Genomic DNA, 24,718 nt, shown 5'->3' on the forward strand with positions numbered 1-24,718 from the left:
CCTGCAGTCTCAGGCCGAAGGAGGGGTTGAGGAAGGCAAGGTTTCAGTTTGCATACCAAAGTTGGAGAGCTGCGTTGCCCCCTTGGCCGCTCAGGCTGGCATCCTTGCATGGTCTACGTATTTGGATGAGGCAGGGGATTTTGTTTGCTCGTTTATGTATTTGCCCAAGCTCCCCGGCTTCCCGGATCTGCCTCGCTTTGCCCCCGGTAGGATACTGTTGCCGGTTTTCCTTCACCACGTGGAAGGGGCCAGAGGAAAAGACGGAGGAAGGGGGGGACAAGATCAGAGAGAGCAGAAGGGGTCAGGCCTCAGGCCACGGGTCAGGGAGCCAGGCAGGAGGAGAGAGAGATCAGCAAGACGTGAGCAAGAGGGCAAGACCGAGGCCAGAGACGGGAGGGGAGCCGGCGCCTCCACCCTCCTCGGACTACGGCCATGGTCACCCCCTCCAAGGCCCCCAGCGTGCACATGCGTGGACACGTGTGCGTGCGCGTGTTTGAAGTCACTGGGACGGGCGTCGTGACCCCGAGCAGCGCCAGGTGGACCCGTGCTTGTCTTCCCACAGGCCGACAGCTGCGGCTTCCTGCGGCCTGGCCTGCGCGGAGGGGTGTGGGGAGCTGGCTGCCGCCGGCCTGGACGGGTGCCCACCTCCTGGGGCCGGCCTCCCCCTCCGGAGCTCCACGCAGCCCCGGGCGCCACGGAAAGCCCAGGAGAGCTTCCCTCCCCAGGCCCGGGCCAGAGGTGGCCGCTGCTCCTAGGACAAGTAAAGGTAATGGGCTCATTCTTATAGGCAGGGAAAGTGAAACCAAGAGCAGGCGGGGTCACATGTGGGACTTGTTTAGGGTCTTTGAATTCTCATGACCTTTCCTGGAGCAGCTGTGGTCTGGAGGAGGCAGCGCGGACAGAGGTTGGAACCCTTGGCTCCCAAACCAGTGCCTGGAGACAGGCCGGGCCGTAGGAGCGGGGACCGCTCTGGGGTCGGGCGGCCTCGCGGCTCACTGTAGGCCACTGTCTGTTCCCCCTTTAGCTACAGAAGAAAATTCAGATTCCTGGGCCCCCTGGGGGCTCAGCAGTTGAGCATCTGCCTCGGGCCCAGGGCGTGACCCCGGGGTCCTGGGATCGGGTCCCACATTGGGCTCCCTGCATGGAGCCTGCTTCTCCCTCTGCCTGTGTCTCTGCCTCTCTCTGTGTCTCTCATGAAGAAATAAAATCTTTTAAAAAGTAAAAAATAAAATTCAGATTCCTTAGCTTGATATCCAGGGCCTGCTCAATTTGGCAAACCTGTCTCTCGAACTTTGTCTCTGACTCTTCTTGCACCGAGTGCCTCAATTCCAGTCAGGCTGGTTTTCTCTATTTTCCTAAACATACCGGTCATAATCCTCTTTATCTCTACTCAACTATTCCTTGAGATCCACCCCAACGTCCCAGAACGACCCGCCCCTCACAAAGAAAATTTGCAACAAAACAAAACAAAACAAAACAAAACAAAACAAAACAAACAAAATTTGCTCTGGTCCTCCCAATTCAGAGGGATCTTTTCCACCTCTAAATTCCTACAGTCAGTGTCTTCAAGACATGGAATTTTCTGCCTTGAAACGTTGGTTATTTCCTCATTTGTATTTATCATTTTCCTCCAATTCAGACTATCGATCCTCAGAAGACCCGGACCATCTAATAGACTTCTTTCGTACTTCCTACGGGGATAGCTTAGTACCTTGCATATAAATGACTCTTAAATGGTTTAACTTCTGGGTCAGGAGGCCTTTAGTCTGCCCCCGAAAATCCCAGTCCCAGGTGGGGCCATCGGCAACCTGCAGCAGTGGTTCCCAAGTGAGGGAACCGACAATGCAGCTCCTGGACTTCAACCGTGGGGTTCAGGTGAAGTCATGACAAGAGGGTTGAGAGGCGTGAAGCAATCCTTTGGGTTCAAGGACAACTCAGAAACTGTCCGTGGCATGATGTGCTTATTGGATCGATTTGGGTTGGATGGGGCAAAAAGTGACACCACTGAGGCTGTGGTAAGCTCTCTCTGGGCAAAATCTTGGGGTTCCCCTTATAGGGAATCACCACTGCACCTGCCACTCTAGCCAGCTGTTCTAGAAATGCTTACCACTGGGACGGGGCGGGGGGAGAGCATGAGTGGAGGACTATGGGCAGAGGCTCACCTTTGGAGGAAAAACAACTCAAAGTTGTTTCAGCGGTAAACTATCAGTGCTCCTTTTGCTGGTAGAAAAACCAGCATTACTAAAAGCAAAATTTGACAAAAATATTTCTAAGTTCTGGAGATTTGCCAACCCTTCTTAATATATAAGGCATAAGTAGTTCCGCCCTTGTTAGGAAGTCTGATTCACTCCTGAGAGCAGGGTTTGTTTATTTTTTTTAAAGTGTATTTATTTTTCAGTAATCTCTGCACCCAATGTGGGTCTTGAACTCAAGACCCTGAGATCAAGAGTCACATGCTCCTCTGACTGAGCCAGCCAGGTACCCCAGACCAGGGTTTCTCAACCTCAGCACTATTTACATTTGCTCTAGATAATTTTCTGTTGTGGGAGCTGTCTTGTGCAATGTCTGATGTTTAACGGCATCCCTGGCCTCTACCCACCAGATGCCAGTGGCACCTCCCACTCGCGACAACCAAAACCCGTCCCCAGACATTACCAAATGGCCTCTCACTGTGCCCCTCACCCTGCTCCCACTGAGAACTTCTAAATTAGACATATGACCTTGACCAAACTCCTCTCTCTCTCTCTCTCCAACTTAGTTTCTTCATCCCTAGGGTAATTCTCATGTGTGTAAAGCCCAGTGTAATGAGGCAACAAATTCCAAAAAATCTCAGGTTTCGGGAGCAGACGAAACCATGACAAGGGGGTCAGCACAGAAGAAGCAATGCTACGGATCAGTACCTCGGAGATAGGATTTTAAAGACCGAGCCACTAGAATTGCAGGGCAGAACCCCAGGCCGGTGGCACACTCAGCAGCCTTCCTGGTCCTCTGGTCAGGTTTTGGTAACGTGCTTCTGTATGTGTCTTTCCTGGCGAATCACATCTGTAGTCTAGGCTTGAGCTCTTTTATTTACCTTTACATCGCCCCCACCATTCGTCAGAGTGCTTTCCAGATGGTACTGGACAGCTTTAAAAAAATTAAAATAAAACGTTATGAGACACAGGGCATGGCCAATCATAGAGAGCTTCATGAAGATGAACTTTAGGTGTCGGGGGGGCTCCACACGGGCAGAGCGGGGCTGGGGGGTCACTTGGATCATCCGGGGAATAAGAGCAGCTTTGTCGATGTTGGGTTGGGGAAAAGAGCGAATTGGTGCAGAACCTGGGAGATCGTATTCAGCTTCGTGCTGGTTATGCGCCGTGTGATGGTGGAAAGCCACGTCCACGCTGATCATCTCGCCTTCTTCTTGCAGCCTCATGAGGCGAGGAAGGCATTAATCCCGTTTTATAGATGAGGAAGCTGAAATTCGGGAGGTCACCTGATACCAGGCCCTGAACGCTTCCTCTACGATGTGACGTCCGCTCCCTAACTGCGCGGAGGTGGCTGGTGGCCGAAGGCAGCGAGTGAAGGGACAGGAAGCCCAGGAGTCCCGAAAGCGCCTCCTCTTCTCAGGGAAGCTGCAGCTTTGTGCAAGCAGGGGGGCCGAGGCGCCCTGCCGGGGGGACAGGAGCAGGTTTCCTCAAAACCGAGACTTGGGTCAGCCGAGCTCAGGCCCACCCCGCCTGGCCCCACTAGGCGTAGACATGGCCTGCAGGATGCGGACGAGCCACCGGTGTGTGGCTTCACCTTGCCTGGTGCTGCACACTCCCCGGGGTGTCGTGCAAGCAGCCTCCGTGGGCCGAGTGTTCGTGTGAGCTAGCTGTGTGGGGGTGACGGGTGAGAGCGGGGCTGGGGGCGGCACGGGGGTGGGGCGGGCTGGGGTCAGGGCGAGGGTCTTCTGTCCTGCGAGGCCCAGAGGTGTCCTGGGGGGCGGAGAGCAACAGGGAGCTGGGGGAGCGACAGGGCTGCCGTCCTGAGGGCTCGCGTGTGCCAGGCGCTGGGCGGGAGGCCGGTACTGCCCCGGGGCGGCCGGGGTCCCCCATCCACAGACGAGGGGACTGGCGCTCGTGGGGTCTTGGCGGACTGAGCCGGGTGGTGGCACGGCCTCCAGGCCGTGGGGCAGGGGGCCTGGGGGCCTGTCTGGTTTACCGGGAGGGCCTACTCTAAGCCCCAGAAGCCTCTGCCCCCCAGGCGGGGCTCAGGGGACAGATGCCTTGCCCAGGTAACTGAGGAGACAGGAGACAACGCAGGTGCAGGCGGAGGAGCAGGGAGGGGGAGCCGGCTCTGGACTGCAGTCCCGGGGGAAGAGTGCGCTTAGGGGGCTTTGCGTGAGCAAGTGGCGCGATGCCTCCAGGACTCTCACCCCTGACCGCGGCCAGCCGTGCAGGGCCTGGGAACACGCGGGGGCCTGTGTCCTGACCCCCGGCCCGCTCTCCAGGGCACCACAGCTGCCAGGAGGCCCAGTGGGGAGGTCCGGTGGGGAGGCCTGTGGGAGAAGGCCGTGGGAGGAGGCTGTGGGAGGAGGCCGTGGCAGGGCCAGGAGCTGGCTCTTCTGCTCTAACCAAGCGGCAGAGGTTGACCAAGAGAGTTAAGGTCCAGCCTTTGCCTAACATGACAAACCAGTCAGACTCCGCTCCTCTGGGCTCAGGGCCCACACTTGGGGTTCCCCCCACCCCAGTGGGCTGGGGCCTCAGCTTCAGGAGCACCCAGGCTGCGGGGAGGGAGTTGGCCCATGGTGTGCTGGGGCCCTGGGGCTGGGGTGGAGGTGATGATGGGGCCTGGGGCCACCTGAGCTCTTGGATTCCAACCGGGGCCAGGTGAGGGGCCGGGTGGCAGGCCCTCTGTTCTCCGAGGGTCAGGACTAAGCAGCACTTCGTTCCTCAGAAACATGACAGTGCTTTTCCTGCTCGCCGTCCAGGGGAGCGTGGCCTACAGAGCAGAGGGAACATCAAAGAGAGTCTGGGAGCTTAGGGCCTCTGGCAAGGAGCCGGAACCAAGTGTTCTAGGACAGCCGAAAGGAGGAGGCCAGACAGCAGCGCGTCTGTCCTCCCACGCCCACCCGAGTACAGGGGCTCCTCAGACTTGGGGACACTCCCTCCTCTCAGACTGGCCTGCGTCCAGAGAGCCCTCCGGCCCCTCTCCCCTTGGGTCTGGCTTCGGCTTGAAGAACTGAGGCGAGAAGGATTCCTGCTCACGCCCCGCTGGTCCTCTAGCTCCTGGCCCTTCTCTGGAGCCGTCGGAGAATCGGAGCGCAGCCTGTTCCTTCTGTCCCTCCTTCTGTCCCCTTTGCATTCTCCCCCGAGAGGTTGACCGAAGGCAGAGATCATCGGGAAGAGTCGCTCACCCAGGGGCCAGCTGGACCTCCTGTGCTGTAAGTGCTACAGCTCACAGCGCATGACGCTGGGACCCCGAGGTGGACCAAAAGAGTTGAGGGGTGGCTGAGGTGGCCGGCCAGCTGAGTGAACCTGGGCAAGTGTCTCCTCTCTCTGGGACGTGAGGACTTGGCTCAGATGAACTCTGAAGTACGCCCAGCTCTTAGGGTATGGGGGGTACCTGGCAAGGCTGGGGGAGCACTGTGGGGCCTGGGCAGGGGCAGGGAGCCACTCGGGGTGCACCTCTGCCTGAACCATCCCAACCCTACCAGCAGGAGGAATGGCACATGCTGTGGCCTGGCTCCTGTTTCTCCAGCTCCTTCTAGGGCCAACTCTGGTTGTGGACATCAGGGTGCAGATTGCCACCAAGAAATTCCGCATGTTACACATCGAGTATCCCAGGGTTAACTACCCAGAGAGCTTCCAGGGCTATTGTAACGGTCTCATGGGCTACGTGCGGGGCAAAAAGCAGAGCTGGTTTTGCCCCCAAACCCATTATATGGTGCATGCCCCCTGGAGAGAGATCCAGAAGTTCTGCAGGTACAGCGACAGCTTCTGCGAGAATTACAATGAATACTGTACGCTCACAGACGACTCCTTCCCCGTCACCATCTGCTCTCTGGCCTCTCAACAGCCGCCCACGAGCTGCAACTACAACGACACCCTAACCAACCAAAGGCTCTATCTGCTCTGTTCTGGAAAGCGTGATGCTGAACCAATAGGTATCATTGGCCTCTACTAGGACAGGGAGGCTTTCATTCTGAACCGCCTCCTACCTCCCTCACACACCGCCTGTCCCCGCCCCCCCCACGCCCAAACCTCCCCCTAGGAGATATCCTCTCCAACTTCAAAGCAGCCAGGATCCCCTCCCGAGAGAGAGAGAGAGAGAGAGAGAGAGAGAGAGAGAGAGAGAGACCAGGAGGACAGGACAAACAGCCAGAGCTTCAGTCACCATGCAAAGTCATCCTGCCTCGCAGGCTCTTTCCAACTTGTTTACCTCCTTTCTTCCCCCAACATCCCCCTCTCCCACAGACAGTCTGACCCACCCAAGAAGCTGTGTCCAGTTGGCAGTGACTGTCCATCCGCTGGGCCAGAGCCTGAATCCTGGATGGAGGCCCGGAGCCTCCGCTCACACCATGGCAACAGGCACCCAGCTCCATGTCTCAACTCCCCATCCAACTGCCCTCCTCCTCTCAGCCTTCCCCAGCTCCCTTAGGACTCTCTACTCACCCATTCAAGCCCTGGGAGCTAGAGGGACCTCCCTGAGACCCTTAGACTCAATCTAGCCTCACTGCTCCAGAACCACCCAGTTCCCAGTCTGCTCCTCTCTATGAAATCACCGATCTTCTCTCCGTATCACCTGTTCTTGTTTTTCCCCTCCTCCTACCGCAGAGCCCAGGGTGGAACTTCTGTTGTCGCCCTGGCTTCCTTTCTCTGATCTTTTTTCCTTCCATCTTTCTTACTGTGGCTCACTGGACTCTCAACTTACCTTTTCTGACCTGTTGCCCCCAAGATTACTACTGTATCCCTTTCCTTCCCAAAGCTTCTCGTTACACCTCCTCTTCCCCCGACCCAAACTCCAGGATCTGCTGCTGACAGGACAGGGGTGAGGTGACCTGGGTTGTAGTCACGGAAGGTTTTAAAACCACATCTGAATTATGTTAAGATTATAACCACTGGATGAAACTGGGGTGAAGGGTAGGTGGGACATCTCTGTACTACTTTTTGCATCTTCCTGTGACTCTACAGTCATTTCAAAACAAAAATATAAAAACACATCCTGAATCAGTTCTGATTTCACTCCTTTTCCCTCAGCGCGCCCGCCAGGACTCCTACTCTCGGAGTCCTGGAGACCACGCACCTCTGGCCGTCTTCCTGGGCTATGCTTCGCTGTCAGTGGGGTCTCCTGTTCCACGTGTACCACCATGGAGGTGGTGGGGGTGTAAAACTCAGTTCCAGACTAGGTGTTAAAAACGGATTCTCTCTTCCCCCCAGCTCGAGCACAAACTCATAACAGGAGTCAAGCTAAGTCCTTGGCCCATTCTAGCTGGCTTCCAGTTCTCCAACAAAGCCCGGACTACAACAGATGAGGAAGGCAGAGGGGCAAGGAAGGGCCTAGCTGGTGGTGTCCGGGTCAGATGATGTCAGGTCAGGAATTGCTATTCCTCTCCGGGAGATAAGGACGGTGGATACCAGTAACCTATGAATGCGAGGAGCAAGTACCTTTGCCTCCACATCTGGTTTCTCTCTCACCCCCAAATGTATGTTCCTCAGCTACGTTCTTACAAGCAGTTGTTGAAGGGAACGCTAACTTCTGGCTGGGAGGCCTGAGGCTAAGTAGAGAAAGGGTGCAGAGCTGGAAAGCCTGACTCCTGGGGCCTTCTCTTGCCTCTCTCTGCACCAGTGGGCCGGTCTATCCCTCATCCTGATGGAAGACAGAGCTCGTTGGCTGCTGCACACACCGATGTTTATTGTTCCCTAGGTTCCCTGGAATTTAAGAGGCCAGGTTGAGGGCTAATTGACCCTAGCTGTTGGGGTTACTCCTTATTTGCTGTTCTTCTTATCATAGGTGCCAGCGCCCTTGTAGCCGCTCACATAGCCTGAGTTGTCGGTCGCCTCTTCCCGGCCTGCGATGCCTTTGCCCTTGCCACTCTCGTCGAAGCGCTCCTTGTGGCTGCCCGTGTACTTGCTGGTGTCTGTCAGCCGGCTCACCCCCCCCACTGTTGTTGCTTTCTGCAAGCCAGAGGGTGGGGGGGTCTGATCCCTCTCTCTTCCCCTTCACTGTCACAGCCCTTCTCTAAAGGTGGTCTTCGACTCTGCTAGTACTCCGGCGCGGGCATGGGGCTGCTTTCGTTAGGGGCCAGGTGTAGCGTATACTCATGGGCGGGAACTCATGGGAGTGCACGAGTCTGGTGTGTGGGAATGAATGGGGTGTGTGTGGATTTCTCTGCTTCCAAGGGAGTTATTTTGACCAGGCTGCAGCCAGAGAGGACTTCAACCACAGTGTGCAAGGTCCCTCCTCCTGGGAGAGGCCGATTTGAAACCTAGACTACAAGGAACTTAAAATAGAGAGGGGACAAATAGGGAAGAGATGGTGGGTGAGAGGCAGGCGGTCAGAGGTTGCACCTTATAGGAGAGCAGGAAGAGGAATGAGGAGCAGGGACCGAGTCCTCTGCGCTCAGGGTTCCCCCACTGCCGTCCGGACACTTGGGAACTAGTCTCATCTACCATTAAGGTAGATGTGGACCCTTCTCTGGGCAACAAGCTCCTCATCCCTGAAATTACCAGATGATCTCCCAAGTCTGCTCCAATACCAACGGGGCACCGGAGGCTTTCGGCCTCATCTCCCTCAGGCATTACTAGGGGCAGAAGTTAGGGACAAGGATGGTGGGAGGGGAAACAGGAGCAGCAGGGACTTTGGGGAAGTAAGGTCAAGGGTGAGGGATGAAGACTGCCACTCACGGTAACACCAGTGGTAGCCGGATCCTTGCCCTCCATGAGCTTATAAACGTTCTCCAGAGCTTCATCTGGCTTCTTGTCCTTGAATCGCTTCTGGCCCAGTTCTTTCATCGCCTCCTGGAACTGCTGAAATGTGATGGTTCGGGCATTCTTGGCCCTGGTCAGTCGGACAGAGAAACCCAGGAGCTCTGGAACATGAACTCTTCCCCTTCCAAGGTCCACCCCTCTTGACACTGAGTGTCCTGGGGACAGGGACTAGCACAGGGCCATGGGCCCAGCAGGTGCCCAGTGGACCCATTATGCATGCTCGCCACACGAACCCTTCCATAGTCCGCTGCCTTGCTCAGTCTACTCACCACCCCTACCTCCATCTCTGGTCCCTTACTTGACTTTGCTGAATACGATGTCCACGTCAGTGGAGGTGACCGTCTTGCCGTCCATGATGCCACAGTCCCTGCAGAGCTTGGAGAAGTTTTTATTGTTCATTTCAGTGCCACTGCTCGAGGATTCTCCGAAGACAGCAAACCGCTGGAACGTTTTCCCTGCTTCTGATGCCATGATCAACTGGAGGTGGGGGAGGACAGCAGGGGGGGGTGAGGGAGGAGGAGAGGGGAGGACTGTGGAGTAACCAAGATGAGGATCAAGATAAAATCAGAGTCAACAATAGGAACAAAGCCCCTCCTCCCCGTTCCTCTCTTTCCTTCTCCCCCTCACTCCCATCCCACCCCTCCTCCCTGTTCCTCTCTTTCCTTCTCCCCCTCACTCCCATCCCACCTACCGCTCCCGGCACCAGGTGTCCTGGTGTAGATCCTACCTGCTGAGTAATCATAGATCCTACCTGCTGAGTAATCACCACTGCCACCCACTCCCCACCCCCCTCACTCTTGTGCACCTGAGAGTACCTGGATGGTGTCTGAACCTTCCCAGTCTCCCTTTATAAGTGTGTGCAGGTATGTGGGAGCCGGCTGACTAGGGACATGTGTGACAATGGGGAAACAGGGGAGGAGATGGAAGCTTCTATGACCTCAGCAGTGCTTACTTGACATCACCTCCAGGCCCGGCTATGGCCCTAGTCTTGGGAGAGGGGTCCTTTCATTTCCCCACTTTGCATGCTATGCTGAGCAAGTTGCCAACCTTCTGATCCCTCCAGCTGATCAAACTCCCTCGTCATTCCAGCCCAGCCTGACCTGGTCTCCCGGGTCCTGGTCACATTGGCTTATGCTCTGCGCACAAAGCTGAGAGGAGCCCAGGGAAGGGGTTAATAAAATCAGGTTGGCATCAGCCCCACAGTCTCAAGTCCAAGGCAGTGATCAACATGGAGAATCCCAGTGGCTTTGGCCACCAACCTCAGATCTTTAAATGGCTTCCAATGTTGGGCTCAACACGGCAAGAGCACAGGCCTTGGAGTATAACCGATCTGGGTGGGTTGAGGTGAACAAAGCCAGGGTGGGTGAGTCTCAGACTCTGAAGGTCTTCCAGATAAGTTTCTGTGCAGATCAGGGATGTTCCTCAGCATTTCTCTTAGGCTTTTTCTCTGGCCAGAAGCCATATAGATGAATGAACTTCAGGGACTCTAAGCAACCAGATTGATGACTTCCCTTCCCTTCCCGTCACTTCCTTGTGCAACAAACCCTTTCTTTCCATTCCAATTGCTCCCGTGCTTAGTCAAGTCCTCGTCATCTCACAGCTAGTGGGTTTCTCTGGCTTCTAAAGGATCTCTCTTCTAGGGGTGACCAGGTGGCTCAGTAGGTTAAGTGTCCGATTCTTGATTTCAGCTCAGGTCCTGGTCTCAGGGTTGTGGGATGGAGGCTGCCGTAGCTCAAGATTCTCTCTCTGTGCCTCTTCCCAACCCTGAAAGAAAGGAAGAAAGAATTTCTTTTCTAAATGGAATGCTTCCCACCCCCCCCCCGCCCGCATTAATCCATCTTTATCACCCACCCATCATTAATTTTCACAAAACTATTTTTTATCCATTAATCCTATTCAGGAACACTGCAAGGATCTTCAGTGCCAAGGCCTTTTGCCTGTCATTCAAGGACTTTCACAGGAGGTCCCCGCTGACCAAACAACACCCACCTGTCATCAGTATTATTTTTCATCTGGGGCCATAATGGCTTGATAGGTTACCTCATAGGAGAAAGAGCATAGCCTTGGAGTGGAATGAATCTGGGTGGGGATTTGCGTCCTAGATTTGTCTTTTACAGCACTAGTTAGTTGACCTTGGGCAGATCACTAAAGCTTCTGTTTCAGAAATCGCTGAGCTTCATTGAGTTCCTCACCTGTACTGGGAGGACAACAATAGTATTGCAGGAAAATACACAGGAAGTACCTTGCACATAGTAACTAATATTCAATTTTCCAAAATAACATATTTTTGCCCTCAAACTTTCCCTCATGCTCTCATTCTCCGTGGATAGAATGCCCCTCTCTCTCACTCAAATACTCTGTAGTTGCACTCCTCACAGGCTGGTACATTATGGGAACAAAACCCCTTTCCTCTTCTGAATTATACCAAGACAATGGTTCCTACTCCGTGGCCTGTGGTCTGCTGGGGAGAGGATTTCTGAATTACTGCACAGGCCCCTGGAATCTCCATGTATGCAGATCATTGATCATCAACTGAATAAATAATATGCCTTGCCAACGCAGGTTATTATTCTATACATAGGTATCATGATTATCAGAATTCTATACAAACCGTCATGCCTAGTGGGCTCTGTCAGGAGAGTATATGGCTCTTGATCTTGGGGTGTAAGATCGAGCCCCACACTGGGTGTAGATATGATACTTAAAATCTTTAAAAAGAATTCTCTATAAACTTATTTCAAAGTATTGCTGAACTCATGGTTGGTCTCCATCAGAGGATTCTAAAACCATCAAGCAGGAGTGGAAATCTCTGATCTCCTACTTGAGAAGAGTGGGAAATGATTGCCGTAGGATTTGCTGCCTAAACAATCTGATACGAGCATTATTTTTCTTAACTTTTTCTATATTTATCCATCATAAGCTTCTAGAGAGGGCATAACCATCCCTCACACTTCTTTGGATTGCATGTACACAGCAGCTTGCACACAGCAGGTGCTTAAAACTGTTGCTTCATCGAATGCATAGTTTGAAGCTGCTTCTGACCCAAGGGAAGGAAGTTAGAGAGGGATGGCCCTGGTTGGGTCACTTACAGCTGGGCTGCGCTGGCCCCTGGCCCGCGGAGAAGAACCCTACCTTAGAGCCTCTGCCTCTTTCCGTCTGCGGATCACTGAGACCCCGTCCCTGAAGCAAAAAGATCCCAGTGGAAATTCCCCACCTCCCTCCGCCACAGGCCCCTGCGTAGGCCCCTTATCAGGTTCCCCCTGAGTCATCCTGACCCAGAGACGAATTTAGATGCTGGAACCTCCAGGTCCTGCCCTCCCCCACTCGGAGTAAGACTACTTTAGACACATCAGAGATGGGGGCAGGCAGGCAAGAGGAAGCTCTTGCTTGGGGCGGGCTTTCTTCCCCAGCTCCAGGAGGGCTGGGGACAGCTCTGCCTGTCCTGCTCAGCTTTATCTGTGGTCCTAATGCCAACAGCCTTTCCCCGTCCAGGAGAGTGTTAAACTGGCATCCAGAGGGGAGAGGGGACTAGGCCAGCTGCCAGGGTGCCCAGCTTCTGGGCCGGTTTCTGAGGGAAACTGTTACGAAGAGAGTGGGGGAAGGGAACAGAGGAAAACTCTGGTGCTCCGAATAGGGAGAAGGTTCCGGGGGTCCTTTAGATGTGACGAAAGCTGGGCTTGATCCTGACCAGTTCTCCTGCTCTGGGTCACCTCCTCCCTCTTGGTCCCTCCTTCTTTCCAACAGACCCTGCCAAGTGGGGATGAAAGGGGCATTGATGTTCCTTGGATGGGAGGGGGTTGTGGGTGGTGAGGGGGGTGGTGGTGGGGTGGTTCCCAGGCAGGAGGCGGGAGGGCAGTTTGGGGGTCTTGGGGGGGCAGTCTGTGCTGGTGTTGCGGTTGGCAGCTCCAGTTCCATTGGCCATTGTTCCCAACTGGCCTGCCGCCCAGCCCCCGAAATGGTAACTCGGGAACCTGGCTGAAGGAACCCGGAGTGGGGACCCTGGTGGGGAGGGGGCGCTGGGAGGGTGCAGGTGGGGAGAAACTCCATCCGCCTTCCTTGTGCCTGAGAGGCTTGGGCACCCCTGGGCTGCCTAAGCACCCCGTTCCCGGTGGCCTTCCCCTGGGGCACAGGGAGGGTGCAGCTCGGCGGGGGGGCGGGGCAGGCCCGCAAACCCACTGCAGGTCTCAGAGGACTCAGCAGTCCCGGGGAGCACCGCCGGCCGTGCCGGTCTCCCCCTCCTGCTCCGGGGACCAGGAAGGGTGAGTGCCCAGGCCACAGGGTCTCCTGGGTTCCAGCCCGGGACACCGCGTCCTGCCCGAGCCCCCGCGCCGCCCCCACAGGCTTGACTCCGCCCCCGCGCCTGTTTACCCTCGAGTCGGAGCCCCTGGGGGTCCCTGGCCCCTCCCCGCCCCCCCTTGGTGCCTTGACCCGGGAGTCCCCGTCGGCCATCCTCCCCCCTCCTGCGAGTTCCTCTATTTATAGCGGCCCCCCGCATTCCCCGCCCCCCCTCCTCGCCTTGTTTTCCAACTTCTCTGGGAGCCGCTGAGAGCAGGCGTCGGGACGCAGCGGCGAGGAGGTACCGAGCCCCCGGGCACCCCGGGCGGCAACCCCGCTCCCCGCGACCCCCGCCCCGCCCCCGGCGCACCTGCCCCTCCCGCCGAGACCCCCGCCTCCGCGGCGGCGGTCCCCCCCTCCCGCGGCCTCACCCCGCGGCGCCCGCCCGCCGGGCGAGTGGAGATGGGGTGTCAGCGCCCCGGGGCCGCCCCCCGCCCGGCCCGCTTGGGAGTCTGGGGGCGAAGGGAGGAACCGCGGTGCGATAGGCAGTTCCCGGTCACGGGGGGCGGGGCCGAGGGCGGGCGCGGGGCTCCCCGCGGGACGGAGGGTCCCCGGAGCCCACGGCCGCCCGGTGCAGGGGGGCGGGGGTCGCGGGGCGTGGAGGCTCCCCGCGGTCGGCCTCGCTGGAGCAGCCCCGCCCGGAACGGCTACGGCCGGGGCGGGGCGAGGGGGGCGTGCTCGCCGGGGCGGGCGGGGCTGCGGGGAGCCGGGGGGGGGGGCGGGGGGGCGGGGCGGGTCCGCGGGGAGCCCTCGCCCGGCGGGCAGCGCAGTCAAAGGCAAGTGAAGGTGGAAGCGGCCGCGGCGGCAGCAGGTCGGGGGAGGGGCGGGCGAGGGGCGCGGGCCCGGGGGGCGGCTGCCGGGCGGGGGGCGGGGGGCTCGGGGTCCCTCCGGGCTGAGCGCAGGGTGGGGCTCACGGAGGGGCGCGGGCCCGGGGGGGTCGGAGTCCCTCGGAGCTCAGCGCAGGGGGGGCGCACGTAGGGGCGCGGGCCCAGGCCCGGGGAGGGGGTCGGGGTCCCTCGGGGCTGAGCGCAGGGGGCGCACGGAGGGGCGCACGGAGGGGCGCGGGCTGCGCGCACCAAGGCGGAGGCGCGGGGGGCGTGCGCGGGGCTTGGGCCGGGTGCGGGCTGCGCGCCGGCCGCCCGGGGGCCGGTCCCTACGCGCGCGGACGGCGTCGACGGGGCGGGTCGGGTGAGGGGGGCTGGGCCCTGCGGTCGGCTCCGTGCTGCGCGGCCCTGCCCGGGCGCTCGGCCCCTGCGGGTCGTCGGGGAGGCCGCCCCGCTCCGCTTCTCCAGCCGGGGGACCCACCGAGCCCGCGTGGCGGACACACGCGGAGGCGCGAGGCTCGCTGCCTTCTGTTTCTAAACGTTTACATGGAAAACAGCCCCGCTCAGCTGCTCAGCTGCCCGGGCCCACCGGAGCGCCGTCAAAACCCTGAGCACCTCCCCACCCCCCACCCCCGGCCCCCACTTCCAGTTTGCAGATAGGAAACTGAGGCCGAGGAAGTAGCGAGTGGGCCAAGGTCACGGCCTTAGCGGCAGAGCCCGGGGCTGCATCCGCGGTTCCGGGAGCCACAGCCGCGCCCCCCCCCAAGCCCCCCATACCCGCTCTCCGCGGCGCCCCAGGCCCCCGCCCGCAGCGACTGGGGTGAAGCCCGGAGAAGACGAGCTCATTGGACCGGGGCGTAGAGACCGGGGAGGGTTAGTGACCTGGGGCGCTGGTGACACAGGTGGTTAGTCCAGATCTTGGCCGAGGCTCTCTGTCCCGACAGGACCCGGCGTCCGTGGCCGTGTCATTCACCTCGTTGCCTTGTTTTCTCAGACCCCAGAGCTCGGAGAGAGCACACTGACCCCTGACCCCGCCGCGCAGCCAATAGGAGCCCAGTAAGTGACCCCACCCCCAGGCCGCTGCACAGGTGTCCCGCTCCTCGCTCCTCGGCAGCCCCACTGAGGTTGAGCCTGTGCTAGTTCATCCACAGGGTCGGGAGGGACAGTGGGGAGGAAGGGAAGGCCCGGGTCACTTGGGCACCGGTGCCCCTTGCCCTTTTCTTGTCTCCCCCTGCCCCCCTCTTGGTCAGGGTTCTCGGATCCTTTTTAGCCCCTTTCCCTTGGAGCTGCTGACCTTGAGGCTTAGTTGAAGGTCACAGTTAGTTATGAACTCTCACTAGTCCGTCCCTCAGTGTCGTTGGAGTACCCACTCACTAGCCGAGAGTTGCATCCCTACCTCGCTGGGGGCGGGGGCAGGGGTGGCCCCTAAATATAGCCTGGGAAACCAGCTGCTCCTGCCCCACCCCAGGGTTTCCTTTCAGGGCAGAGGGGGGTCCAGAGGTGTGGGTGTTGAGGGGCAGCAATGCGGATGACCGTTCTGAAAAGATGTGGTGTCCTAAGTCCTCGGCCACCAGTGCTCCGTCCCAGCGGCCTGGGCCTGGACGTGGGGCTGGGCGCCGGGGAGGCCCTGGCGGGTCGTGGCCCAGTCTTTAGCTCTGGAGCCCCCTGCCCCCTGCACCGGCCTGGGCTGAGAGAGGAAGCGGGTGTAGGCCACCTCCCTGACACTGGTGTTTCGTCGTCCTGCCAGGCCACCATGGCGGAGCTGCAGGAGGTGCAGATCACAGAGGAGAAGCCGCTGTTGCCAGGGCAGACGCCCGAGACGGCCAAGGTTATGAGACCCCCTGACCAACTCCCAGGCCCGAGTTCCAGACCTGCAGGCATCCACTCGCCTCCTGCCGCCCCAAATCCATAATCTCACTCTAATCTGCACCCCTATTTTCTCCATCTGGACCCACATCTCTCCCCCCCCCGATGCCACCACGGGAGTCCAGGCCTGTGCCCCATCACTGCACTAACCTTCATCCTCTTCATGTCTCCTTGTCATCTCTTTCTGTCTCTTGTCTTGGTCTCTTTGCCCACCTGTCTTTGTGTCTGTCTCTCCATCTGTGACTACATGGCTGTGTGTCTCTGTGCGTATCTGTTCTTGTGTGTGTGTGTGTGTGTGTGTGTGTGTGTCTCTCCAGGAGGCTGAGTTAGCTGCCCGAATCCTCCTGGACCGGGGACAGGTAACAGCTTGGGGGGGTCCCTGCCATCCCAGGGCGGGAGGAGGGGTTCTCCTCTCCCCCAGTAAGGAGAGGGCCCCTACTCTCTGCTTCCTTCCCTTGCATTCCAGTCTCTTCCTGTCCCCATTTCTCCCTTTGCTTCCTTTCTCCTCCTCAGGGTTCTTTGGTGCTCTCTCCTCCTTCATGATTCTTTTCCACTCTCAGAATCATCTTTTGTTATTTTATTTACCTGAACCAAATTCTTGTCGGTCCTATTTCTAATTCTTTGCTTTGGCCTCCTCTCTTTGCCCCCCCCACCTCAACTCCCCGACTCTGTGGGCCTTTTGTGGGTGTCCTCCTGCCTCGTTTTCTTCTCAGCCTAACTGCCCTCTGATGATGACCTGTTTTTCTGCAGACTCACTCTGTGGAGACACCTTATGGCTCTGTCACTTTTACTGTCTACGGGACCCCGAAGCCCAAACGCCCAGCGATACTCACCTACCATGACGTAGGACTCAACTGTAAGGACCTGTGCTTCCCCTCCTGCTCCTCCCTGGGAAGAGGCTGGTGGGAAGGGTCAAGACCCAAGGGAAGGGCTCGGTCAGTACGGGCAGGAAGGGAGCCATGTGGCGCGTCCAGCAGGCATTCGGTCCTGGTCGGACTATGGTCAAGAGGGCAGGCTCTGACGCGGGCATGCTGTCCCCTGGCTGATTCTACTGTCGGGACGGCGGGGATTCTCTTTAGATAAGTCTTGCTTCCAGCCGCTCTTTCAGTTCGGGGACATGCAGGAAATCATTCAGAACTTCGTGCGGGTTCATGTGGATGCCCCTGGAATGGAAGAGGGGGCTCCCGTGTTCCCTTTGGGGTGAGAATCAGCTCCTTCTCTCCTCACTGGGCTTAAGGGCACAGGGCAGGGGCGGGGAAGAGACCAGGGGAGGAGGGAAGGGAGGACGGCGGAGACTCTGGGAGAGGGCAACCCCTGAAGGCTGGGGTGGCCAGGGGCGGCCTGGTGTTTCCCTTCACGTTCTTCTCTTCCGCAGGTATCAGTACCCGTCTCTGGACCAGCTCGCGGACATGATCCCTTGCATTCTGCAGTACCTGAAGTGAGAGGCTGGGGAACCCCCAACGCGGAGCTCTCTGGCTGGCACAGGCGGCCCTCGGGACTGCTGTGTGGCCCGGGGTTTCTGGGCGAGCTGTGGTCTCTGGCCCAGCTAGATCCCCCTCTCTGCGTCTCCACCTGACTGTTGAGAAGAAGTGGGGGGTTGGAAGTGGACTTGAATCCGCAGAGTGGTCCTGACGGATAGAGACAGGAGGACGGATAGAGACAGGAGGATGGGATAGAGACACGAGGACGGATAGAGACAGGAGGATGATAGAGACAGGAGGACGGGATAGAGACAGGAGGATGGATAGAAACACGAGGACCGATAGAGACAGGAGGACAGGATAGAGACAGGAGGACGGATAGAGACAGGAGGATGGATAGAGACAGGAGGACAGGTAGAGACAGGAGGACGGGCGTCCTGATCTGGAAGGTAGAGGAAGAGGAGGCACAGTCCCAGGGAGCCAGATAGACTCGCCTCTGCCCTCCGGCGCCCTCCTGCAAACGCACACCTGGGGCACACCTGGGGCCGCCCGGGGCGGGAGGGGCAACGGGGAAGCCTGGGGGCCACGCACTCAGTGCTGACGCCCGGGGCCTGGCCCTGGCTCAGGTTTTCCTGGGCACCCGGGCCCTGTGCAGCTCCACGTTGTTGGCCGTTTCCCTATTCTTCCTATTGTTTGCCGACGTGGTGTCTTTTTTTTCCCCCCATCCTGCTTCAAGCTCCTTTCTTCCCGGTTCCTCACAAGGAACCAGGAACTAAAACAGAACAAGTTGAACTAGCTCCGGAGAGTTGAAAATGGACACAGAGCTCTGTAGGAAAACACTGTCTGGTTGCTGGATGGGTGTTTCTTTTTAAGATACCAGCTCCCCGGGGCGCGTGGGTGGCTCAGGGGGCTAAGCATCTGTTGCATTCAGCTCAGGTCGGGGTCCCAGGGTCCTGGGATCAAAGCGCCCAGTCTCAGGCGGAGCAGGAGCCTGCTTCTCCCTCCCTCTCTCTGCCCCCCCCCCCCCCGCCCCCATGCTCTGTTTCTGGCTTTCTCTCTTTCAAATAAATAAATACAATCATAAAAAAAAAAAAAAAAAGATACTAGCTCCCCAAGAGAGGGCTGAAGTCGGGTTCAGGGTCCTGCACTGGCTGCCAGTGTCAGCTGTTAGCTCCTTGGTGCCCCTCTTTCTTAGCAGCCCTCAAGGGGAGGGTGCGGTCCATGCTTTGTGCATGTGACCTTGGGAGGGAGGGTGAGGGTTTGCAGGGCCAAAGGTTTTGGACACCAGGGCCCGTTGGCTATACATTTCTCTTTCCCAGTTTCTCCACAATAATTGGAGTTGGTGTTGGAGCTGGAGCCTACATCCTGTCACGATATGCTGTAAGAAATTTTAAAAAACCCAGACGGGGGAAGGCAGGTTTAAGGCCCACGGCCGACTGATTAGGAGACTCCTGTGTGCCTGTGTGTGTACGGGGAGGACTTGGGTTCAAGGGTGCGGGCCCCACGGAAGCGTAAGCGGCTGGAGCTCAGCGGGAAGGGGGTAGGGCCCTGCCCCGCCTCTGATCTCCCTGCTTTCTGCTCCTCCTTAGCTAACCCACCCGGATACAGTCGAGGGGCTTGTCCTCATCAACATTGATCCCAATGCCAAGGGTTGGATGGACTGGGCGGCCCACAAGGTTTGGAGGGGCCTGCGTGTTGAGGTCTAGGGTGGGGGCCCTGTTGTGTGGGTCTAGTTAGGCTCCACCAGCATACTGGTTGGCCTGTGAACTTGAGGGAGCGGGAGTGGAGCAGGAAAGATGTGTCCCTGTTGAGTCTGGCTCCCTCCTCTTCCTCGTGCCCTGAGCATGTCCACCTGCCCTTCCTCATAGCTAACAGGTCTCACCTCTTCCATTCCGGAGATGATCCTTGGACATCTTTTCAGTCAGGTGGGTGCTTGTGGAAGAGGAAGCCGGTAAGAGGGGAACCGGCAGGGGCTTGAAGGCCTGGGGTGACTTCCTTAGAGGGAACGGGGTCCGGGGCAGGAAGAAGGCTCACCGTTTTTCTCTGGTAACTTGATTTATCTGTTTCTCCCTTTTCTTTCCTTCAGGAGGAGCTGTCTGGAAACTCGGAGCTGATACAGAAGTACAGAAACATCATCACGCACGCGCCCAACCTGGAGAACATTGAACTGTACTGGAACAGCTACAACAAGTGAGTGGGGGGCGCTCGTGTGGGACAGAGGCGGCGCAGGCCCAGGGCCTGAGAGGGAGGCCGGCCCCGCGGTGCCCCCAGGGCAGGATTTCAGGGCCCCTGGGGCAGCTGCGGGCCAGGTCCTCCCTTCCTGCTGTTTACTTCCCTTGGATTTTTGGACTCCCAGAAGTGAGGTCACCTCTGGTCCTGCTGCCCTCCTTGCCCCCTTCACTGCCCTCTGGCCAGGCACCTGGGGCACAAGCGACCGCAGGGCTTTGCGGCCTGCCAGCCACCTTCCCCTGTGGCTCCCACTTTTAACTGTTAGTATTCAACTGTGATTTGGGGAGGAAGACGGCTTCTTCAGGGAGGGGGTGGCTTCCATCCACATGGATAGTGCTTCCTGCCTAACGTTCCTGCTCTCCTTTGAACCCCTCCCTAGTCGCCGAGACCTGAACTTGGAGCGTGGCGGTGCCGTTACCCTCAGGTAAGATGTGAGGAGGGAGAGCTTTGCCCCTCTCCCCAGATCTTCCCTAGGTGCTCACGTTCCTTAGAAGACGGGGAATCTCTTAACAGGGCATTGTCTTGTCATCTCCCACCCCACCCTGTGGAGCAGATCCCACGCCCTTTAGGTCCTCCCCCTTTGGGTCGTCTGGGAAGGGTCAGTGGGGTGCAGAAGACTCTTCCCTCTTTGGGGCCAGACGTTTTCCAGCTGCTCTCCTGGGAGGCGGGTGAAGGAACGGGAGGGGCTCACCCCCTTATCCCTGACACTATGCTTCTAGGTGCCCTGTGATGCTGGTGGTGGGAGACCAAGCACCCCATGAAGATGCAGTGGTTAGTAGAGAACTTTGAGGGGGGAGGTGAGGGAGGCCTGGAGTCCTTGGGTGGTGGTCAGAGGGGTAGCTTGCCTCTTGGGAGGATTTGGTGTGGAATTGGGAGAGCAGATGTGGGGCCTACGAGGTTGATTCTTGGTAAGAACGGAATGGGTACGGGGCTGCTAGGAAGGGAACCAGGATCTGGGTCCCTGGGTCCCCACGTCCCTTAGATGAGAGAGGCCATGGGGCATATGACCTCATTCATTCAACCTCCTGCTTGCTCCAGGTGGAGTGTAACTCAAAGCTGGACCCCACCCAGACCTCTTTTCTCAAGGTCAGTAACCCTGCCCCAGGCCCTGCCTGACTCCTGACCCCCTGTCCGGAGCCATGGGTCCTCTCCACATTCAGCCTCTAGGCCCTCAAGTGGGGTAGATAAAGAAAATAAGCTCTCAAGACACCTGGGTGGTCAGTGGTTTCAGGGGTTGAGCGTCTGCCTGCGGCTCAGGTCGTGGTCCTGGGGTCCTGGGGTCCTGGGGGCTCCCCGTGAGGAGTCCGCTTCTCCCTCGGCCTGTGTCTCTGCCTCTCTCTCTGTGTCTCTCATGAACAAATAAATAAAATCTCAAAAGAAAGAAAGAGAGAAAGAGCGAGCGAGCTCGCAGGGCCTGCAGGGAGGCTGGGAAGCTGGGGAGAGAACCCTTCCACCTCTTGGCCTGGCTCCTTTGGTCTCGGTCTGTGGCTCTTCCTCTGAACGGCGGTCCCCCCTCCCGCCCCCGCACAGATGGCCGACTCTGGAGGTCAGCCCCAGCTGACGCAGGTGAGCGCCCCTGCCCCTCCAGGACGCGGCTGCGGCTGGCCCCGAGCCCTGTACACATGCCGCCGCCGCGCACCCTTTGCCCAGCCCACCCCGGCCCCGGCCCGCCCCGGCTGGGCTCTGACCCCCCTCGCCGCCCCTCCTCATCCCTCTTCGCAGCCAGGCAAGCTGACCGAGGCCTTCAAGTACTTCCTGCAAGGCATGGGCTACAGTGAGTACTGGGGGCCCGGGGCTGTCGCAGGGGCACCGAGGGCTAGTTCTGGGACTTAGCCTGGCTGTGAAACCATCGCCCCCGCCCCCCATGTGTGACCCGGCTCCATCCCAGCGCCAGGCTCTCCTTCCCACCTCCCGTCTGCTCTCCTTCTGCCTCCACAGTGGCCTCGTCCTGCATGACTCGCCTGTCGCGATCGCGCACGGCCTCGCTGACCAGTGCGGCGTCCATTGATGGCAACCGGTCCCGTTCCCGCACCCTGTCGCAGGGCAGCGAGTCTGGGACTCTCCCTTCAGGGCCGCCGGGGCATACCATGGAGGTCTCCTGCTGAATGGCCTCAGTTGCCCTGCTCACCGGACCCAGCCCTCACCTCCGCCTGCACTAACCTGGGAGGTCGTAGGGCACTGGGCCAGAGTAAGGGAGGACGGGCGGATCATGTGGGGAGATGACCTTGATCTTTGATTGCTACCCTAACCTTGACCTCTAACCTGTGATTCCCCTCAGCTCCTGGGAGAGTTGTCCTAATATCTCTTAGGGACTCAGACCCCTAAATTATCCCTCTCCTTCATTCTGGTGTTAAGGTGGAGAGGGCACGTGTCCCCTCTCCCTAATCTAGGTGTCCATAGATAAGGGATAAGAGGTTGTGGTAGTCGTCCCATGGTGCCCCCACCAGACTCTCCCTGCTTACCCCACTGCAAGGGGAGGGGACTTGGGGCTGGGACTCCATTCACCAAAGCTGATACGGCTTCTCATTAACCCTTCAGATCTCTGAAGAGTATGGGCCTAAATGAATGTGTGTCAGAGAAGGCTTGCTGGTGGGTTAGTGGTCCTCAGGGTGGGGTAGAGACATCCAGTGTGAAACGGAAGTCGGAATGATGGGCTGTGAACAAGTCTGAGGGAAGGATCAGAGCTGGGGCAATAGGAAGGGGCCTGGGGCCATTGGCTGCACTAACTTTGGTAGCTGTGTAGACAGTGTGTGTCTACAGTGGGAGGGGGAGGGAGCTCAGCTAGGACAGGGCTGCTTGGGGCTTGGCGTAGGGGTGGGAAGGGCTGCCTTGGGGCTCTGCCCACACTGTGTTGTGTGCGGAGGGTGCCCTCCTGTGTCCCACAACTTCTGCTGTAACAATAAACTGTAGAGGAACTGACCACCATTCTTTGCCTGAGTATGCCTGCATCACGCCCTTTCACCAACTCCCCCCGCCCCACTCCTGTGCTCGTCTCAGATGTGTCACGGGTACTTCACAGAATGCAACTGCAGAGTCACTGGCCCCAATTCCAACAGGATGGTATCGTCCTAGATAGTGATATTATCCCCAAGTCCTGGGGAGAGGGGAGCCCCATGGGTGTTACAAGACTCCCTTATTAGTCACGGATCCTCGAGAAATGCCACAGGGTTTCAGAGATGTCACCAACATCACGGTCTTAAGAAGGAAGTATAGAATGCTGGCTGAGTGTCCAAGGACGTCTGTGATCACCTTCCTGCAGGATCCTCCTTAGTGGGTACCTCTATCCCATTTTGGATGGTTCAGTACAACGAGGAGACCAGGCCCCACTTGGTTACTAGAGAGGTTGGGTTGCTCATAGTCCCAATCCGAAGACTCCCTCGGGAGGATAACAGCCCAATGGAGGATTTCCTCTCAGGAGTCCTCTTCCCCCATGAATCTGAGAATTCGGGGCGTTAATTAGACTATGTCTGTGGTTCTCTGAGAAGCTTTTCAACGAGTGTGCACAATTCTCATCAAGAGGACTTCGGATATTCCGTGGCTGTCGCAGGCCGACTCTCGGGCTCTCGGGAGCACAAGAAGTAAGAACCAAGAAGGCACCCTGTGGTCACCGATAAGAGTACTGTGGGGGGAATATTACAGGGTCATTTGCTGGATTGCTTTATGGAGTCTCCACAGACAATTACATGCATCGCTCAATGGAACTGAGCCGAGGACTGACGCAGTGTGCGGTCCGGGGCCCACACGGTGAGCAGAGGGAGGAAGGGATGTGTCCTTGACTCACTCATGGGACCCAGCGTTTTTTCAAGGAGCTGGGCCAGGATGAGAAGGGGCAGGGGTATCCGGTGACGCGGGGAGTTCTCACGCTGGTGCTGGTGAGGGCGACGGGTGGCCACGTGCAGGGCGGCATGTGCTTAGGGGCCATGCGAGAGCACAGAACTACCATAGCTGGGGTCACTGGGCCTAGTCGCTCCAAGGCAAACAAAACACGGGGAAAAGGCAAAGAACTCAGCGGCCTCAGCCTTGACTGACAGGAGGCTGGCTCAGGCCACACAGCAAGCCGCCTTCCCCCTCGGGGGTGTGAGTTCAAGCCCGTGCTGGGCGTGGAGCCCACTTAGAACAAAACCCGAGAGGGGTGCTGTGGTGCGCGATGGAGGGGAGGGTGGGTGCCCACACAGACGACACCGTGGGCGAGGCCGCCTTCCGAGGAGGGGGACTCTATGCTCAGGTGTACATGTGCCAGGGTGTGTGGGTCCTGCAGCTGTGTGGCCGCGAGCACCCTGTGTTCTGCAGCTGTGTGGCCACAAGCACCTTCTGTCCTGCGGCTGTGTGGCAGCAAGCACCCTCCGTCCTGCAGCTGTGTGGCCGTGAGCACCCTCTGTCCTGCAGCTGTGGGCCGTGAGCACCCTCTGTCTTGTGGCTGTGTGGGTCACGAGCACCTTCTCCTGTGGCTGTGTGGCCACGAGCACCCTCCGTCCTGCAGCTGTGTGGGCCACGAGCACCTTCTCCTGCAGCTATGTGGCCGGGAGCATACCCTGAGTGGAGGGAGAGCTGCCCTCTGTGGGGACAGGGAGGGGCTGCTGCCCTCAGCTGATCTCCTGGCTCCGCTGGCCCCCACCTTCCAGGCCAGCCCGTAGTGGGGGGTGTGGGCGGCCACAGACTAGCAGGAGTAACTAAACCAAACCAGGCCCGGACTTGCGTCCCTCATTCACTCAAAAGGCGCGGCGGGAGCCTAAAGGGTGAATAGTTGGTTGACGCTTGAGAAAGGGCTTGAGCAATGGTTTTCAGAGCTGGTTTCTACGTGATCGCCCACATAACACAATAGATACAATTTATTCTGGCTTGGCTATAAACTTAAATAGGGATCTGTGCTGTCCTTGCTGGTCTGTTAACCATATACAATGTTCCTTCGAGGTATATACACCTGGAGCAACAAGCTTATCTATTAACCAGGACCCTAAATCTTCTGCGCCTTGGGTGTGTCTTGCATGCTGGTAAAGGGAAAGCTTGGAGGGATTCACAAATATGCTAAGAATGGACACTTCCTTATCTTTGTTTTGCTTATGCTATATAATGCTGTAGAACCTTG

The 24,718-nt window shown here is 58.2% G+C and overlaps 3 protein-coding genes across 30 annotated transcripts; 2 read left to right on the forward strand and 1 right to left on the reverse strand.

The window, feature by feature from the left end:
* Window positions 1-3,613: 3,613 nt before the first annotated feature.
* Window positions 3,614-13,856, reverse strand: TPPP2 (tubulin polymerization promoting protein family member 2). Of its 22 annotated transcripts, none has more exons than XM_041738335.1 (6): window positions 13,664-13,856; window positions 10,998-11,149; window positions 10,005-10,721; window positions 9,256-9,487; window positions 8,874-9,027; window positions 3,615-4,968 (listed from the first exon to the last, which is right to left on the reverse strand). In XM_041738335.1, the coding sequence occupies exons 3-6, from the start codon at window positions 10,039-10,041 to the stop codon at window positions 4,684-4,686; spliced, it is 708 nt and encodes a 235-aa protein (XP_041594269.1). In that variant the 5' UTR covers window positions 10,042-10,721; window positions 10,998-11,149; window positions 13,664-13,856; the 3' UTR covers window positions 3,615-4,683. The 22 variants fall into 22 exon arrangements, 11 of the variants coding, with proteins under 11 accessions (XP_041594279.1, XP_041594277.1, XP_041594276.1 ...); XM_041738337.1 differs by lacking the exon at window positions 13,664-13,856 and having other exon boundaries at window positions 10,005-10,105; window positions 10,217-10,721; window positions 10,998-12,882; XM_041738345.1 differs by lacking the exon at window positions 13,664-13,856 and having other exon boundaries at window positions 3,614-4,968; window positions 9,256-9,434; window positions 10,217-10,721; window positions 10,998-12,882.
* On the forward strand, window positions 5,341-7,858 carry RNASE13 (ribonuclease A family member 13 (inactive)). 2 transcript variants are annotated; one of them, XM_041738346.1, is made up of 2 exons: window positions 5,341-6,133; window positions 6,444-7,858. In XM_041738346.1, exons 1-2 carry the CDS (start codon window positions 5,692-5,694, stop codon window positions 6,695-6,697), a joined length of 696 nt encoding a protein of 231 aa, XP_041594280.1. In that variant the 5' UTR covers window positions 5,341-5,691; the 3' UTR covers window positions 6,698-7,858. The 2 variants fall into 2 exon arrangements, with proteins under 2 accessions (XP_041594280.1, XP_041594281.1); XM_041738347.1 differs by having other exon boundaries at window positions 5,342-7,855.
* Window positions 13,133-22,551, forward strand: NDRG2 (NDRG family member 2). 6 transcript variants are annotated; one of them, XM_041738330.1, is made up of 17 exons: window positions 13,133-13,216; window positions 15,111-15,172; window positions 15,864-15,944; window positions 16,300-16,341; window positions 16,733-16,838; window positions 17,062-17,182; window positions 17,358-17,420; window positions 18,723-18,783; window positions 18,993-19,079; window positions 19,272-19,328; window positions 19,490-19,593; window positions 20,012-20,056; window positions 20,352-20,403; window positions 20,671-20,718; window positions 21,163-21,198; window positions 21,355-21,406; window positions 21,571-22,551. In XM_041738330.1, exons 3-17 carry the CDS (start codon window positions 15,870-15,872, stop codon window positions 21,735-21,737), a joined length of 1,116 nt encoding a protein of 371 aa, XP_041594264.1. In that variant the 5' UTR covers window positions 13,133-13,216; window positions 15,111-15,172; window positions 15,864-15,869; the 3' UTR covers window positions 21,738-22,551. The 6 variants fall into 6 exon arrangements, with proteins under 6 accessions (XP_041594264.1, XP_041594262.1, XP_041594263.1 ...); XM_041738328.1 differs by lacking the exon at window positions 13,133-13,216 and adding an exon at window positions 13,432-13,533; XM_041738329.1 differs by lacking the exon at window positions 13,133-13,216 and adding an exon at window positions 14,001-14,068.
* Window positions 22,552-24,718: the final 2,167 nt, after the last annotated feature.

This window comes from Vulpes lagopus, chromosome 23 (genome assembly GCF_018345385.1).
Source record: "Vulpes lagopus strain Blue_001 chromosome 23, ASM1834538v1, whole genome shotgun sequence".
Classification (NCBI taxonomy): domain Eukaryota; kingdom Metazoa; phylum Chordata; class Mammalia; order Carnivora; family Canidae; genus Vulpes; species Vulpes lagopus.